Genomic DNA, 18,195 nt, shown 5'->3' on the forward strand with positions numbered 1-18,195 from the left:
GGTTCTCTACCACTTGAGCCACTCCACCAGCCCTTTTTTTGAGATGGTTTTTTTCAAGACAGGGTCTCATGAACTGTTTGCCTGGCTGGCTTTGAACTGTGATCCTCCTGATCTCTACCTCCTGAGTAGCTAGGATTACAGTGTGAGCCACTGGCATCTGGCTCAGAATTTTTTTTAAGGGAAGCCAAATACTGGATTTTTTATGTGACCTGTGTTGAATTTTAATACTGGCAACTAATTTTTAGTTGCCAGTATTTATTTTTTTTAAATGCTTTGAAAGCCAAAGAATATATGTCTGGGACCATCAGTTTGTCTCCCATGTGTGCTGTAGGATGATGCAGCTCCTTCAACCTGGGCTGATGGTAGGAGACCTAAGATGTCCTGGATTGCGCTAATGCTACCCAGAATCTCAAATCTACACCTCTGGAAGTAAAATCGTTCTCAGGGTTTTCAGTAGAGGACCCTGGAGCTGGGACCAAAACCCTCATAATGTCACTAAGTTATGTCCAGAATGGAATCCTGCAATCTATTCCTTCTGCAATAGATACCAAGATCCTGCCTTATCTCTACTCAGCCTTCATTTCCCAGGCTGGATCTGGGGCCCTTGCCCTTCTCCTTTGCTCCCCAATCTCTACCTGTCTCCAGGTCCTGGGGAGAAAGCAGAATATCTCATTTGCCCAGCTTAGTGGGCACCGCGGTCCATCTCATGCCTGCTGGATTCCACGGCCTCAGGTGGCTCTCCTCACAGAGGAAGAGGATGGGGGAAGGTTTGGAAAATGGTACAGGGTCAGAGGCCGCCATTCTTTGTTAAAAAGTCCAGAGAATCCAGAGCCATCCAGACCAGCTGGTGGCTGCTGACCCTGAGGCAGAAGGCCAAAGGGCCCAGCTCCTCCCTGGATGATAAGCAGCAATGCCCACCCCAGACAGGCCTGGGCCCAGGGCCAGGGTCAGTGGAACGTGTCTGACTTGGACTGGAAGCTGTGCCTTATGAGGCTTGGGGTTGGGGATGAAGCCTCTGGCACTGGGGGGGGTTCCAGAGGGTCAGGTTCTGAGGGATAGGGAGTCGGCATGGATGGTCTCAGGTCCAGGGGAACAGCTCCCATTTCCATTGTCCCCATACTGGCTGAGCAGTGGACTTCAGCAAGTGTAGTATCCTGGAGGCCAGGTGGTGGTCTGGACACACAAGGAGAGATGCATGGTGGCCTCCGCTGGGAGCAAGGAGGGTTGGGGGGCCAAGCTGAGACTATCGGATGGCTTGGGGGACCCAGTCTGGTCTGTAGTAGGCCCATCACTTGCCGCAGCTCCTGGCTCAGCTGAGACACTTCCTGATTGAGACGGGAGATCTGTTGAAAACACATCAAATTGTCTCATAGGTCCCCCAACAATAACCCAGCACACCCCCCTCTACAGTTTACAAAGCTCTTCAAACACTGTGCTCATGGCCACCTGGGGAGAAGGCAGGGCAAGGGCACTGCCTAGAGGTAAATACCCTAGAACCTTTCCAAAAAGAATTTGAGGCAGCAACATTGCTATTCTGCCTCCCTCCCTTCTACAAGTTGTAGAAAAATGTTCTGAAAGAGGCCATACAGCTATGAAGTGATGGGTGCAGCCTTACTCGCACACAAGCTTACTTGTCTACATCAGTGGTTTGCATCGAATACAGAATCTACTGAGAAACTTGTTAAAATGCACATTTCTAGGTCCCCACCCCAGACATTGCAAATTGGGTGAGGCTCAGGAATCTTCAATTTAAAAGGTGATTCTGACAGGCACTCAAGTTTGGGAACCACTGGCCTAGAACTGAGGGCTGCCTGAGGCTGTGGGCAAAAGCAGGACTTGCCCTTAATCTTGCAGAACAGGGACTGGCCCGGCCCTGGCTTCTGGCCCCGCCCTAGCCCAGGTGCCACCCCTCTGGGGTATCCACTGTTTATCAGAACTGAGGGAAGGCGACTCCAGGGGCTGGGCCTGGTCGTTGTGTGGCTGAGTTCCCTTGGGGAGGAGGTAGAGGCAGTGTCTTGGTATATAGGATCTGGGATCTTCCTGCCCAGGATTCAGCCATCTGGGCCCAGGTCCCCCAGGTGTGAAGGTGTCTCAGCTTCCCTGTTTTCTGGTATACACACACACACACACACACACTCAGAGAATCCCATTGTGGAGTGCGGGGGTGGGGGGGGGTTGCTGCAGAGTCCTCTTTCCAGGCTATAAACCCTGAGCCAGTTTGAAGGGGGTGTTGACTGTTGCTGAGGACCTGCCCTATGCCAGAGACTGGACCAGGCAACTATGCACTCTCATCTCATTCTTCCAACTCTGAGAAGGACATATTATTTTTCTCATTTTTAGATAAGGAAACTAAAGTTCACAGTGGTTGTGGGGCTTGCCCAACTTCATCTAGCTAGTGTGACTCTTTGAACTCAGAACTCTTCTTCCAGAATCTGACATGTGCTTCTGCTAGATGCTTCTCTGATCCCAAGGTCACATTCTCCAGGGTTGGAGAGGAGTAGCCAGTCCCAACCCACCTCCTGGTTCAGCCTGCAGACCTTTTCCTTCACTTCCTCTGCCTCGGTGGCCAGTTCCCGGCTGGGCCTGGTTCCTGCAGGTAGAATGGGGTGAGGGTATGCAGCTGAGTTCATGGGTCATGAATACTTGAGCCTCCAGCTCAGGCCGGACTCTGTTGCTGGACAGGCAGGGAGCAAGAAAGAGAAGGCTCTGGGGTCAGAGAGGTGGGAAATCCAAGCTCCTTAGACTGGTTTTGAGGCCCTGTTACTTCTTCCTCCACATCTACCCCCCAGCTCCAGCATTGGGCACAGAGCTCCTCTTTGGCGTCTGTTCTGCATATCTTTATGCCTTTCAACAGCTCCACTGGTCAAAGTCCTACCCACCCTTTAAGAAGCAACTAGAGGCTGGGTGTGGTGGCTCATACCTGTAATCCCAGCTACTTGGGAGGCAGCTATGAGGAGGATTGTGGCTCAAGGCCAGCCCAGACAAAAAATTAGCAAGACCTTATTTCAACCAATAAAGCTAGGTGTGGTAGAGCACATCTGTCATTCCAGCGGAATAGGATCACTGTCCAGGCTGGCCTGGGCAAAAATATGAGATTGTAGTGGAAAAATAACTAAAGCAAAAGGGACTTGGGGGCATGCTCAAGTGGTAGAGCACCTGCCGAGCAAGCACAAAGGCCCGAGTTCAAACCCCAGTACCACCAAACTACGCAGGTGCCTCCTCTTCTCCAACTGCAGTCCTGGTATTTAGCTCACCATTCTAGAATTATTTATCTTTGTACACAGATGTCTTCTTTACTAGAAAGGGAACTCTTCAAGAGCATGTGCCAGAGCTGGTTAATCTGTGTGTTCCCAGCATGCACTTGACACATGGTAGTTCCCTACTGCATGTGGGATGGAAGGATGGATGGCTGAATGGATGGGTAAGCAACTGAGTTGAAGCCCACGGTTGGCCCTTACCTGTAGGGGGAAGCTGTGAACGGGGCCTTGGAGGCTCAGGCCTCTTGCTGAACCGGAATGTGGGGGCCTCAGCTGTGCTGCCAGAGTCCTCAATGCCATCCACTATCCTGGGGATGGGGCAGTGCTCATCAGCACCATAGGAAAGGCATATGGGCCAGAGCAGGCAGAGGGCAAATGGGGGCAGCAAAGCCAGGGAACTGGGGAAGCACGGTGGTCAAGGCTGGGTGGGGTTGCAAGCTGTGGTTGGAAAGGGAGGGTGGGCAAATGGGGCAGAGACAGGAAGGAGCACTGATTGAAATGCTAGAAATGGAGGCTAAAGAAGGTTCTAGAAGCCAGCAGTGATATGTGAAAGGCAGGGGAGGCTGGCGTCTCACCGGGGACTGAGGTCCGGAGATCCAAAGGTTCCCAGTGGGGGAATGAGTAGCTGGGGGGGCTTCCAGGCAGCAGAGCTCCTGGGGGGGCCATGAAGGGAGGGACTCTGGCCCCGGCCAGCCAGGGCAGGGGAAGGGGATGGGGACAGGGAAGGAGAGGAGACAAGGGCTGAGAATGGAGGCAGCTCCTCGCCCAAAAGGCTGACCAGGGAGCTCCGAGGCCTTGCTGGGCTGAGGTTGGGCAGCAAGAGGGGCCGGCGGGGCCTGGAACCACCCCCAGGCTCCATGCCACCTTCGACCTCTGTGATGGATGGCAGAGTCTTGTCTGAGGAGGAACCAAAACTATCTGAGCGAGGCTGTGGGTAGAGGGGGCAGCCAATGTTACAGGGAAGTCAACAACAGGACCCTTCACTAGGTAACAGTGCTGCTCCTCATCCCCTCTCCCTTCTCCCTGCAGCAGAGGAGCCAAGGAAAGGGGCCCCACTCCCAACCTCTCCCAAAGCAACCTCACCCGCACCCAGGAAGGGGGTGGTACCTGGGAGAGCCGAGGGGATCGAGAAGAAAAGCGGCTGAGACCCTGTGGAGATGGGGAGGGGCAGTGTTCCAGCTGCCTTCCACCTCCTCACTCCCTTGGTGCAGCCTCACCTAGTCCCACCCAACAGCATTAAGGGGTTGACAGCATGAGTTCTTTTTATAGAATTAAGCCACCAACTACAACTCAGAGGAATACTGAGTAGCAAAACAAGAATGAAAAGTAACAAAAAACAAAGGCCTAGGGTATAAAGTACAGACCTGGCCCAGTCTAAAACAAAGTGGGCTCAAGAAACACAAGGACAGCAAGGGGAAGAGAAAATCCCAGGGGAGATGCTGGTCCAGAGACACCTGAAGAAGGAGCACGTGGTGTGTGTATGTATGTCTGTGTGTGTGTGGGGGGGGGGGTTGTTCTCAAAGGGAGGATCCTCTGAAGGAGTCTGGAGTGCAGTGAGGGTTGCTCAACAATACAAGGATAGCACAGTCAGAGGTAGGTGGGAGCTGATGTTCTCAGAGTGGAGGGAGATGCAAGAAGCTGTCTAGGACTGGGGAGGTCTGCTTTGAAGGCGGGACCTTGGAGGAGGTGAGGCTATAGGGGGCAGTCTACATACATTGGTGTCAGAGCCCTGGCGCAGGTTGAAGGTGAGGTCCCGGGGCAGGCCAGACCGGAAGGCAGCCCCATACTCAGGATACAGCCGCAGGACCTCCGCCAGCCCTCGGCTGCTCAGCTGTTGCAGGCCACAGTAGGTCAGTGCTTTCACATCAGCGCTGGTCTTCAGAACACAGCTGGGGCCTGTGCCCACCCCAGGCTCCTGCCCCAGCTCAGGGATGTCTGCCCCAATCAGGTCCCCCTTCCCTGTGGATCAGAAATGGAGACTGTAAGCTGGGCCAAAGGGACCAATAGGCTATCAGTGGAAGGTGTCAGTGAATTTGAGGGATGATTAGTGTATTTGAAGAATGGTTGAAGGTGGGTCAATCAAGGGGCCTGGTAAGAGAATCAATGGAATTTAGAAAAAGCCAGTAGAGAATGACTGGGTGAGGCTGGAAGATGGTCAATGGGGGATATCAGTAGGGCTAGATTAATGATCAGTGGAATTGGATGATCAATGAAGAATGACCAAAAGAAGATGGATGTGGTGGTGCATGCCTGTAATCCCAGCTACTTGGGAGGCAGAGGCAGGAAGATATCGAATTTGAGGCCAGCCTGGGCAAAGGTAACAAGACCCTATCTCAAAAACAAAATAAAAACAAACAGGCTGGGATATAGTTTAAGTGGTAGAGAGCTTGTGTAGCATGCGTGAGGCCCTGGATTCAATCCCCAGTACCTTGGGGTGGCGGGGAGGCAGAGGGGTCAGTAAAGGTCAAAAGAGTTTAGAGTCATTGGGGAAGGGTCAATGAAGTTGGGAGATGATGCAATGGGAAAGGATCAGTTGCCTTGAGGGATGGTCATTGGTAAAGGATTGTCATTGGTAAAGGATTGATGAGTTAAAGGATGGCCCAGGGAACTAGGGGTAAGTTAAAGGGGAATGGCCAAAAGGGGATGGGAGAGGGGCAAAGGGACCAAGAAAGAGCACCCCTCAGCAGGCATTTCAAGTATCTACTAGTCCCATTCCATTCCCAAGACTCTGGCTATGCCCCTGGAGAAGGTTTCAGGATGGGTAGTGTGGTGATGGTACAGTCCTCACCCAAGATGGCCAGCACCATGTTGTCTCGGAGCACCTCAAGCGAGCCAGAGCAGACATAGTAGTGTGCTTGCAGGGCATCCCCCCGGCGCAACAGGAACTCTCCCGGGGCACAAAATGAGGTCTTGATGTGCAAGGAGAGGGCACGCAGGCAGCCCCTGCTTGCTGCTCCGAACAGCGGCAGCTGCAGGATCTCCCGATTCAGGTGCATAGCAATGTCAGCTCTCAGCTCATCTGGGAAGTCACGCAGTAACTGCATATAAGGGGCACAGGTCATTCTGGCCATCCCCCTGGAACTACTAGTTAAGTCTATAAATATGCTAAACTTTCTTCAAGGCAAGGGTTCCTTTGCTTTGAAGTCACCCATCCCAGACCTTCAGGAAGACTTGTGCGTTGAAATCTCAATTTTGCTTTCTCTGTCAACCTCCCAACCTAATTTCAGGACAGAGACCAGGTCTTCTCCCATTTGTCCACAGTACATGGACAATATACTGGTCACTCACACATGTTCTGGCCTCAAACCCATATAGCCAAGAGTCATCCCTGGTCGGTCAACCTTCAACTGGAGGCCAGGAGACTAGAACCTCCTAAATCCTGTAGGCTTTGGACAATCCATTTCCTAACTTTGGGCACCATATCCCTGCTGTAAAATGCAGTGTTATGGTACGTCTTGAATGTGATCAACAGCCTCCTAGGGACAAAGTTCATGTCCACATTTCCATCCTCATTATGGAGCCCCTTTGCCACTCTGGATTATTGACCTCTCCCTGTTGTCTCCCCTTGCCCTGTGAGGAACTCTCAGTTCTCCTCCCTCCTCTCTGGCTGCTCCTTCCTTGTTTCCTCCCTGCTCAGCCCATTCCCCTGACTCACTTCTCATTTTCCACACTCTCCCTGTACCGTGGCAACCAGACCCTGACTTTTGCACTACCTGTGAGCCCTGAGCCCTAACACTGGGATACACACCTGTATTTCCAACTATCTTCTGGGCAACTTCCCCTGGGATCTTCCGTATTTCCACACCCTCCTCATGGGCCGACCCTGGACTCTCACCTTCATCCCTAAGCCCAGTGTTCCCACATGCTGCCACTTCACCCCTAGGCCCAAGCAGATACCTGGGAATCACTGTGATCTCCTCTCCTGCAGCCAGCTGGAGATCACCTGGTCTTGTAGAGCCTTCCCTCAGAAATACCTTCCCAATCTATTTCCTCATCAATTCCATGCCACTTCTCAGCCTGCAGGTCTGTCAGGACACAATCTAAATTCAAGGTCATCCGTGCTCTGGGCCTGCAGCCACCCAGCCCTGATTCTGCCACTCCCTCTCCCCTTCTCCCTCTACAGCATTTATACACCCCTTCCTCAAGGCTCACTCAACTACTTTCAGTTCCCTGAACTTACTCAGTCTGCTTTTACCAGCACTTCCGGACCCAGGTTCCTAGTGCTCTTTTTGCTTAAAATGGCCTTTCTATAGCAGGCTGATTTCCATCTTATCCTTCATGGTGTTCCCTCTTCTTTGCCACCTTTCTTATCTCCCCTGGGTCCAGACATAATGAAGACCCTATGGCACCAATACCCCTCCTGTATAGTAGGGGCTGAGAGTAACCATCTCCAAGCTCTCTGTGTCCATCACTAAGAGGTTACCTGGAGCAGGCACCTGAAACATGGTGTGACCAAATGGAGAACTGTATTACCTAATTTTTTTCTTTTTTTTTTTTTTTTTTTTGCAGTGCTAGGGTTTGAACTACACCTCGAGCCACTCCAGCAGCCCTTTTTGTGAAGGGTTTTTTCAAGATAGGGGTCTCACGAACTATTTGCCCAGTCTGGCTTTGGACCTCGATCCTCCTGATCTCTGCTTCTTGAGTAGCTAGGATTACAGGTGTGAGCCCCCAGCCACAGGCCTAATGTTCACAGGCACTCAGGCCTACCACACCTGCCCAGGGGGTGGGGGAGAAACTGAGGCCCAGAGAGGACAAGGTGCTCACCCATTTCCAGGACTACTGCCTTCAGCTTTCATGTTCAAGTACAAAGAAAAAGAGATTTGGATTTGGGTTTGTGTTTGCCTTTAAGAGAGCACCTCACCTCCCTGGGCCCTGTTTGCCTTCATTCCATACTTGGAGAGGCAGTGGTCCCGTCCCCACTGCGCTGCCAGGAGGCTGGCCTGCAGAAAGACCAGGAGCTGCACACTACCTCGTTGGCATCGATGCCACTGTTGACGGCCCATGTGGTCTGGAAGTACTCGAGCATGCGCTGCTTGAGTGGCCGGGGCAGGCGGTGCACGCGGATGAAGTCCTTAAGGTCTTTCATGCGGCTGTGGTAGAGCGAGCGGCGCGAGTACATGCGCTGGATGATGGCTGTCACGTTCCCGAACACCACGGCGTGCATCAGCGCTGCAGCAGTGGCAGCCAGCAGTGTATTAGGGGCTCAAGCCACCCATACCGCCACCTGCCTTAGCTCCCACACCCACCCTGCCCTGGATGGATGTTGGGAGTCCTGGGGAGGGTAGGAGAGTCAGAAGGTGGTGGTCTGACCCATGCTCCTCCCTGAGTGAGCACGTCAATAGGTCATGCACTTGGGTTTCCCATTCCCTGGTGAAAGAGGCTACTGCTCTTTGTGGGTACAGTTGTGGGCACTGAGGAAACGTCTGTGAATGAATGCAGGTCTGTCTGACCTTGGGTGGACATGTTTTGCTCTCTGGGCCTCAGTTTCCCCAAAGTGAATGCTGAACTTTGCAGGATTCTCCACCCCACCCTGGGCGTGGTGGGTCTGGCCTCACCGCCTATGAGCATGGTACAGATGGAGAAGATCTTCTCGGCGTCCGTGTTGGCACACACGTTGCCAAAGCCCACGCTGGTGAGGCTGCTGAGCGTGAAGTAGAGTGCAGCAATGTAGGCGCTGCGTCGCGATGGGCCGCCCGCTGAGCCATTGACGTAGGGCACCTCCAGTCTCTTGCCCAACTCATGCAGCCAGCCTGGGGGGACGGGTGGAGGAATGGAGGGAGCCCAGGCTGCACAAGAGGTGGAGAACCTTGAGTTTCCCTGAGCTGCTTGTGCTTGACCTTGGGCAAGCAAGTATTTACAGAGGCGAAGGGCAGTTTGCCAGGGTTGGCACAGGAAATGGATGGAGCAGCTTGTACCTCAGGGTCACTGAACTGGCTACAGTTGCAGCCCAAGGCTACTCACTCTACACCTCTAACTATAGAGGTCCCCTTCAACTGTCTAGTATGTTATTGTGCACCTCCTGTGTGCAGGGGATGGGATTTGACCCAGCTAGACACACTCCCTACCATGGTAGAACTTACAGTGTGGAGGGGAAAGAGAAATTAAATAAATCATTACAGGTGGGAGGCAAGTTACTGAAATATAGGGTGTGTTAAGAATCATGCTATGATTAGGGAAAGCCAACCCAGTTGGCAGTTGTGGGTGGGGTAGGCTCCTGAAGGGTTCCCTTAGGACAGCACATTTTAGTCGAGATCTCAAGGAACAGCAAAGCCACCTAGGTGAAGAAGAGAGAGGCAAGAGGGAGGGTTCCAGGGAGGAAAACATGTTCAAGGCCTAGAGTGAGAAAACAGTGCATGCTGGGTCCAGGAGGGAGGTCAGTGTGGCTCAGAGAAGAGAGCATAGAAAACATAGGTGCAGGAAGCAGGAAGAGGGACATAAGGAGTACATGGGTGGCCTTCATTTTGAAGGCAATGGGAGCTACTGAACTGAGAGTCCAGGAAGGGGTATGGGAGGTCAATATTGATTCTTGGGAGACCAATTTAGCTTCAGTGAGGAGGGTGGAGAAGAGAAGGGGAAAAGGGGATCAGTGGAGGCCACTGTAGAACCCAGATAACAGAGGTGGGTGAGATGGAACTGGGAAAGGGCAGAGGGAATGGAGAAGAGACCAGATCTGAGGAACACTGAGGGTGGTATTGATGTGGTGGGCCAGGTTCTGAGGTTAAGGAGAGGGAGGTGTCGTAGACAGTACCCAGAATCTGACCTGCCTTCCAGGGGGGACACTAAGGGAGCCTGGGGCTGTTTTGGCCACCTATCACTATTCCTGCTCCTCTGCTAAGCTGTATGTGAGGTGCCCTCAAAGGCAGAGCCCTTGCCTTCAAGCCAGGATTGGATGACTGGAGGGATGTGGGTTGGGGAGAGGTGAGTCCTGGTAGAAACATTAGCTTGGGATAATAGGTAAACAGGTGGTAAGTGAAAATCTGGGGCTGGTGGCTCACCAATGTCCCAGAGCAGCGGGTCATTGGCCTCCATCTCCCGGCGCCCGATGACATACCAGACGCAGGCCATCCAGTGGGCAAGGAGCGCAAAGACGGACATAAGCAGCGTGAGCACCACAGCACTGCACTGCGAGTACCGCTCCAACTTCTGCAGCAGCCGCAGCAACCGCAGCAGCCGCACAGTCTTCAGCAGGTGCACCAGGGAGGTCTGCAGTGGGGCAGTGGGGGAGGTTGTCAGCAGGCACACCTCCTCAGAGCCCTGACATAGCCCTAGTCCCCTCCCAGAATCTTCCCACCAGAAGCTGGGGAGGCTGCAAAAAGAAAACCATCCCTGCAGTCCTGAGATAGTGGCCAGGAAATGTATATGGGAAAGAATAATAAAGCTAAGTTAGCCATGAAGGACTTTCTTTATGTGCCAGGCACTGCGCTAAGCATCTATAATCCTCACTTAAACGGGTAGGGAGCCTGGGGGCATGGCTTAATTGGTAGAGCACCTGCCTAGCAAGCTCAAGGCCCCGAGTTCAAACCCAAACTCCGCCAAATAATAGTAATAATGACAGTAATAATAATAATAAAACAACAAAACCCATGCTTTGGTCCAATTATCACTATCATTCCCTGTTTGCTGATGAATAAGCTAAAGCACTGAAAGTCTAGTGACTTGCTTAAGGTCCCAGACCAAGGAAATAATGGAGCTGTGACTCAAGTCTGGGCTGACTGACACCAAAGTCCATTTAGAGATACTCCGCCTCTTAGCACTGCAGGATGGTGCAGGGATTAGTCCTTGTCAGAGCAGTGGGGTGGAAGGGAATAGACAGAATGATCTTCTGAAGGCCCCTGCTCAGAGCTCTAGTGTCCAGGCCTCATCAAGTAGTGACAACTGACATGGAGAAGAATGGTGGAGTGGGAGTAGATAAGGGGGACTAGGACTAGGGAAGGTTAGGGACTCTTCCTCTTTGTGTATCAGCTACAGATGGGAAGGAGAGCAGGGACTGAGATCACATGGGCTGAGCTAGGGGTTGATGGAGCCAATGGTGCCCAGTACGGGTTCTGTAAATATTTGCTAATATGACCACAACTGCCTTTTTTTTGGCGGGGGGAGGGTGCTGGGAATTGAACCCAGAGCCTCACACATGCTAGGCAAGTGCTCTACCACTGAGTTACATTCCCAGCCCCGATATTGCTATTTTCATTGTGATGTGTGTGTGTGTGTGTGTGTGTGTGTGTGTGTGCGTGTGTGTGTGGTACTAGGGTTTGAACTCCAGGCCTCACAGTTGCAAGGCAGACACTCTACACTTGAACCACTCCACCAGCCCTGTTTTGTGTTGGATTATTTTCAAGATACTGTCTTGAGAGCTATTTCCCAGAGTACTGGCTTTGAACCCTGATCTTCCTGATCTCTGCCTCCTGAGTGGCTAGGATTATAGGCATGAGCCACAGCACCTGGTTCATTGGGATTATTAATACTTCACTTTGTCCTTCCAGTCTTGGAGATGGGGAGCAGGTGGGGGCAGTTTGACAGCTAGGGCGGTTGGAGGCTGTGGGGACTTGATGTTACGGCCCTCACTGCCTCACTGCCTGCTTAGGGGCCTCCAGGAGAGTCCCCCAGCTCTCTGTTCATAAAGCACCTCCTCAGTTTCTCTAATTTTAGGTAAAGGAGCTGGAAAGCCATGGTTCCCCTTCATGAACCTTTTCTCCAAGGCTTAACACTGGTCTCCAGCTTCCAGAACACCTGGCTCCAAACTTGAGTTCTTTGAAGTTTCCCTTAGTGACTTGCCCCTGGGACTCACACCATCTAGGATCCTCCTCTCATTCTCCTCGAACCAGAATGTCCCTGGTCTGGCTCCTCTGAGTTTGCAGCTATGTCAGTGCTTCTCTTCTCTTTCTATGCTCTCTCTGGCCCCCAACATCAACTCCTCATCTCCTCTAAATCATCCACTTGGGTACCCTAGTTACTGGTGAGGCAGGTAATATGTTGGCAAGAATACCAGACTAGGAGTCTGGAGACCTGGTTCTAATCTCCTGCCTGCCACTGTTGTGTGACCTTCAGCAAATGGTTTAACCTCTCTGAGCCTCTGCATCAAGCTCTTAAAAAAGAATAAGAGAATCTTCCCTGAAGGATTACTGTGAGATTCCCATGTGATGGTGTCTGTGAAAGTACAGTAGTGAACTGTGAAATGCTCCCAAAGGTACCAGATGAGGGGTGCTGCCTGAAGGACAGGTGGTTCTCTGCAGCTCTTCTTCTTCCCTAAAGACGGCTGTCTGCCAGACCAACACTGCCTGGTGAGTACAAAGGCATAGCTGCAGGTTTGGGAAGGATAGGGAGTCCCACTCAGAGTGACCAGAGCCTCAGGGCAGACTTACACACATGCACGTGTGTAGGAGCATGCACACACGTGTGCACAGCCAGGAGAAGAGGCCCACAGCCCGTTGGCGGCTAGTTAAATCCGGCTGCGTGTAGGTGGTTTCCTGCTATAGCTGAGTGCAGCAGGGAGAGCACACAGGGAAACTGCTCTCCACCTCCCCTCCCAGCAGCCAAGGGGGCCTGGGGACACAGGGTGGGACTGCCTCACCCTGGACTCTATCTGCCAGATGGCTCCATGATGACCACTCAGGGCATTTCCAGGTAATCCCAGGTAAGAACATAGGTCCCAACATTCCCTGCTCCTAAATCCACCCCACAGCCTTTACCACCCAGGCTTGAATTACCACGCTCCTTCCAATTCTTCTCTCCCCTCATCTTTTGCCAGCCAAATCCTACTCACCATTTAAGGTCTAGCTGTGTTCCCACCTCCTTCAGGAACACTTCCTTCCCAGACCATCCCAGCCTCTGCCCAACTAAGGGTGTTTCTGTGCCCAGGAGCTGGCCCAACTTCAGTTCATTTTTGCACATGCTATGTTCCAGCCTACATCTCCAAGGTCAGCCCAGCCCTTATGTGGCAATACCTGGCTCCATCTTTCTCTCCCATTCAGCACTTCTGTCTCTGCCGTCCTCTCCACTTTAGGGACTTGGAGCCTGGATCCTTGTCCCTTTTTCCTACTGTGACCATGCCCCACATTGTGCTTTGCAGACAGCTAAATGCTCATCAGTTGTTTGTTAAATAAAAATGTGAAAAGTACCACTCATCTGGCACCAGACCAATGCCGCCTTGGTAGCCATAGTTAGCTTTTCATTTGTCTCAGCTTCCTTCAAAAATTGTGAGCTGAGCTCTCTAAGAGCACACACCCTGTCAGATCCATCCCAGTACTTAAGACAGGGCTGTGCCCACAGCAGGTGGGCAGAAGGATATCATCTGGGCTTGGGGTTGGTCCAAGCTGTGATGAAGTTCAAAAGCTAGGGTGCATGGTGGGATGGGAGTCACTCACCACGGTGATGTTGAAGACATAAAGTAGGTCAAAGGGTAGAGCAGCAATAAGATCCACAAAGAACCAGGTGGCCAGATAGTGAAGGCCAATGGAACGAGGAGCAGAGATCACTTGACCAGACTGGGACACATAAGTGGTGCGGAAATTCAGGATGATATCTGAGGATACAAAAGGCTGTTACTATGAGGCCTTGGCCTGAAACTCAGACTAGGAGGCCAAGGAACTGGGCAAGCTGGGAGTGAGATTGGAGACCCAGAATGGAGGAAGCAGGAATGGAGAACAACTGGACTTCTGACTGGTCGCAGTCAGAAGAAGTCACAGGCTGAAGGTAGCAGGGGACACAGTACAAGGGCCAATGGGACTTAAAGATCCAGAAAGGGGCAGAAGGCATGGCTCAACTAGTAGAGTGCCTCCCTAGGAAGTGTGAAGCCCTGAGTTCAAGCCCCAGTACCACCACCAAAAAAAAAAAAAGACACAGAAAGGGATGGGTCTGGGTCCCGAAGACCCAGTTTGGCAGAGGAGGGGCCCACAGCCCACCCACCAGGGTCGATGGGGCAGAAGTCTGACCCAGGATGAAGAGCATCTCCACGGCAATGTCACTGACAAGGGTGTGTCGAGAAGTGATGGGGGTGTCATCATCACCCAAGAAGCAGACATTGTAGGGGACGGTGACTGCAACGTAGAAGGTGGCGAGGAGGATGAGGCCATCCCAGACAGCTTTGGGGACGCTGTAGTGGAGGAGGAGGCAGCGGGACCCCCCCACAGAGGCCACCTTGTACTCAGGCACCGATGGCTTTGGCTCAAACACGTTCTAAAAGGAGAGGGGTGGTGGTTGGGGACACTTGGGGAAAAGAGGAGGCAAGGCTAGGGGAAGGGAGAGGCAGGGGATGGGGAAAAGGGGAAGGTGGGCATTGCAAGGGTGGCCATAAGAGGAGATAGAAGGTATGGGAGAGGGGTTCAGAGGTTGGCACTTGACACTTCCTTGTCTTTGTCAAGCTACTGCCCAGGCCCCCTTTCAACCAGTAATGCTTTGGAGCGGTGGTGGTGGGGGCATTTTTAAGAGTTGTCCTTCACCCTACTTGAGAAGGAGATTATGACAAATCAGGTATATGCCCCAACTTGAAGGGTCATTAACTTCTCCCTCAAGTTCCTTCTAGGTTCTAGGGGCCTAGTGAGGAATGGGTATTCCCAGGGAAGGGAAGCTAGAATTACCCACCCTATTTCTGATAGCCTTAACAGACTACACAGAGGGCTGGAGACTCCATTCTCTGGTTTTGTTGGGATCCTTAGAGGTGTCACACAGAGTGAGATGCTAGGTCCTCAACAGGGACTCCCTAAAACCACAACAGCTTGTGATTTCATCCCTGTGATATAACCGTAGCACTCAAGGGTAGGTGATGTAATTAATTAGAGCCCCACCCCTGTGATATCACCAGAACAATGTCAATCACCTATAGAAGAAAGAGAGATGGGGATGAAGGAGGTGGAGGGATATGGGAAATGGGTAGATGGAGGAACAAGCCAACAGAGGGAGAGCAGGCAGACAGGGAAACAGGGAGACAGTAGCAGGGAATTAAGGCTAGAGGACTTGGGAGATTCTGGACCAGGTCAGGACTCACATTATTGGTCTTCATGCTTCCCTGGCCCCGGCGAGCAAAGTGGCCAGTCAGTCGGCGTAGAGCAGTACGGCTCTGCCTCCTGGTAGATCGAAGTTTTGAGCTGGCTCCCCTCCTGCCAAGGGAGTTTTCTGTTGGGAAGAAGGGTGTAGATTTAAGTTGGGGCACATCCATGAAGTTGGGTGGGGAGACGTCTTGTGTGACCTGGAGCAAGGACTTCTGATTACTCATGCCTCCTGCCCAGACCTGTGCTTACCATGATTACTGTCCCCATGGACTCCTGGGGGGCCAAGTCCTGGGCCTCCACTCTGAGTGATGTCCTTGAAGGAAAAGAGGAACAGCACAACCTCCCCCATCTCATTCTTGATGGGCATCATGTCTAGAAGGCACCAAAAAGCTGAACCTGTGGGCATGGAGGAAGAGAGGGACAGAGAAGGGTGAGCACCCTTGTGCATGTCTTTCTCCTTGGTCCCCTTTGGTTGTTGGACATTGTCAAAGGCTTTGGCAAAGGTTTGGAGCTGAAAGGAACCACAAGTTTCAGCTGATTGCTTCATCTTCCAGATGGAGAAACTGAGGTCCAGAAAGGGTCAGAGATGAACTCATTCCCACGATCAGCTGTGGCAGAGTGGGAAAGAGCACCCAGGCTTCTACTGTGCCCAACAGACTCTGGGTAAGGCCTGGGGTCTGGGGTCTGGGTAGGGCTGCAGATCTGGTTGAGCCCCTCACCATCCTTGCGGTAGAAGCAGATCTCAACTCGGTGCTCCTGGTGGCCCTCCAGGGCTTTGTGCAGCCGCTGCAGGGCTGGCTCATTAGTCTCTGGGCCATAGAGGAAGCGGCAGCTGCAGGTTTTCTGCATGACCTCAGTGCGGCCGTAGCCTGTGAGTTCACAGAAGCCGTCAGAGCAGTAGACGATGGGAAAGCCTCGTGGGCCCTGAGCGTTAGCCAGAAGGAAGTTGCTGTCTGTAGGAGGGAGAGGTCACGGTCAGATCCAGGCCAGGGGGAGAGCTAACTTCCAGGTGGGTGGCACCACCTTCCAAGTTATGGTCAGAAGTCATACAGTCAGAAACTTTTGAAGGTTCTGTGTGGTTCCTGATCCCCCTTGGGATATTCAGAAATGAGGACAAGAGATAGAGCAAAGGGACAAGGACTCAAGAGTGGCCTAGAGAGACAGGGACTGCTGGAGGGTTGGAGAAGAAACCGCAGGAGGCCTTGTGGTTCATTCTCCTGCCTTCAAACTGGTGAGCTGTGACTGCAGAAGGCAACATAGCATGGTGAATGAGAGCACAGGCTCCAGCATTCTCCCCTGCCACTTACTGACTTTGACCTTGGACAAATTAATTACCTCTCCTGTGCCTCAGCTTCCTTTCTGCAAAGTGGGGCACAATGCCCTTCCTTGCATGATGATTGTGAGCTGCATCGGTTAACTTGGGGAGAACAAGTCCTGGCACTTCATAAATGCTACTCTGAGAAGGTAAAATGATTCCCCCACATTCTTTTAGCTTTGAAAGCTGAATCTATAGACACTATCCTGTCAGCCTGTTATAGTGATCAGGGCAAAGATTCTGATACCATCACACCCTTTTATTGTTAGGAAACCAAAAGGTAGAAATTTTCCAAACTCACAAATGTCTTTTGTGTGAGGGGAAGACAATGATGAGAAGTGTCCTCATTCCTGACTTCCAGGAAAGGTCCACTCTTTAGCATTCCTTTGGCTATTGTCAGGGGATCTGTCCCCAGGGCTCAACATCAAACTGAAGAGGGTATTGAAGTGGGAGCGCTAACAATTCCCAGCACCAGAACCTAGCTGGCTTCCGCCCTCTGATGGGTGGTAGCTCTGATGGATGGTAGACTGCGGGTCATCTGGGGACAGTCTCAGCTGAGGGATGGGTCCTGGGACCCTAGGAGAGGAGATTGTCAGGTGATGGGATGGCTGAGGACACTGAGGGTGCCTGGGAGGGACTGCGACCTGGGCACAGCCTACTTCTTCCATCCCAGGGCCGTTGCCTCGGTGATTGGCGCTATGGAAACAGGGGAGGTGTGAGGAGGAGGAGGGAGGGGGGAGGAAGGTAGGGCCCTGGCGGCTTGGTTTCGGCCCTCGGCTACCGCTCTCCCACCCTCCTGATCCCGGCCAGGATTCCCGAGAGGGTTAGGAGGAAAGCTCTCCAGGCTCCAGAGCAGGGAGAGGGAATGGCGGGAGAAGAGGCCAGGAAGGAGTGATGAGGCTGTCCAAGGTGCTGAACCTGGGACCCAAGCTTGGGTGGGTGAGCAGGGAGTTCCCTTCTTCTCAAGAACTGCCCCCACCTTCTGCTCACCCTCTTCAGACACAGATGTCTCGCGATTTTGGGGACGCGTGACATTAATCCAAACAAGGTCCTGCAGAAGTCTTGATCTTTTCTCCTTTTTTTCTCGGGGAGGGGAGCTGGAGTCGTCTGGGAGTAGTCCCCAGAACGCCCAATCACTTTGTCCCACCTCCGTGTGTCAGATACCCGCATGCCTCCACACACGCCACCAGCACAGCTCTGCCCGGGAGTGGGTGGCTCCCAAGGCCCCTCCTCCGTTTTGCCGCACAAAGAATCTCTTCTGCCTGGAGTCACACCCCCTAACCTTCCCCTAACCCCCAAAGCTCTTGGTCCCCTTGCAGGGCGCCCCATGTCCTGTTTCTTTGCCGCGGCTTTGGGAGTTCCTACATCTCCAATTCCATTCTGTCTCCTCGAATCACCACATCCAGGAAACTCGACCCGGCCCTAGGGAGTCTTGGCTCCCAGCTTGAACCCCTAGCCCCAGCCTCCGCCCCACTCACGCGTGCCGTCAAACCGGGTGGCGATGGTGTCCAGGAAGGTGTTTTGCGGGGCCAGCAACCCCTTCATGACCGGCATGGCCCCGGGACGCGTGTTCGAGGCGCTGCGCCGGGGAGCGTTCAGCGCGGCCGGGCCGGTGGGGGCGCGCTGCCGGCGGGGCCGG

The 18,195-nt window shown here is 52.8% G+C and overlaps 1 protein-coding gene and 1 long non-coding RNA gene across 2 annotated transcripts in view; one reads left to right on the forward strand and one right to left on the reverse strand.

Moving 5' to 3' along the window:
* The window catches only part of LOC141413730 (uncharacterized), an 11,482-nt gene extending 3,243 nt beyond the window's left edge, over positions 1–8,239 (forward strand). The window contains exon 3 of the long non-coding RNA XR_012438564.1: positions 7,767–8,239. This is a non-coding gene — a long non-coding RNA (uncharacterized lncRNA). The remainder of the gene's footprint in view (positions 1–7,766) is intronic.
* Kcnh4 (potassium voltage-gated channel subfamily H member 4) overlaps positions 1–18,195 on the reverse strand; it is an 18,810-nt gene extending 615 nt beyond the window's left edge. The window contains exons 1-16 of the mRNA XM_020178514.2: positions 18,035–18,195; positions 15,961–16,194; positions 15,491–15,637; positions 15,238–15,365; positions 14,186–14,429; positions 13,619–13,776; positions 10,253–10,460; positions 8,813–9,007; positions 8,227–8,426; positions 6,046–6,295; positions 4,972–5,216; positions 4,365–4,406; positions 3,833–4,185; positions 3,459–3,565; positions 2,517–2,590; positions 636–1,343 (exon numbers count right to left, since the gene is read on the reverse strand). Coding sequence (XP_020034103.1) covers positions 948–1,343; positions 2,517–2,590; positions 3,459–3,565; positions 3,833–4,185; positions 4,365–4,406; positions 4,972–5,216; positions 6,046–6,295; positions 8,227–8,426; positions 8,813–9,007; positions 10,253–10,460; positions 13,619–13,776; positions 14,186–14,429; positions 15,238–15,365; positions 15,491–15,637; positions 15,961–16,194; positions 18,035–18,110 — 3,057 coding nt within the window. The 5' untranslated portion in view covers positions 18,111–18,195 and the 3' untranslated portion in view covers positions 636–947. The remainder of the gene's footprint in view (positions 1–635; positions 1,344–2,516; positions 2,591–3,458; positions 3,566–3,832; positions 4,186–4,364; positions 4,407–4,971; positions 5,217–6,045; positions 6,296–8,226; positions 8,427–8,812; positions 9,008–10,252; positions 10,461–13,618; positions 13,777–14,185; positions 14,430–15,237; positions 15,366–15,490; positions 15,638–15,960; positions 16,195–18,034) is intronic.

Source organism: Castor canadensis, chromosome 11 (assembly GCF_047511655.1).
Source record: "Castor canadensis chromosome 11, mCasCan1.hap1v2, whole genome shotgun sequence".
NCBI classification, from domain to species: domain Eukaryota; kingdom Metazoa; phylum Chordata; class Mammalia; order Rodentia; family Castoridae; genus Castor; species Castor canadensis.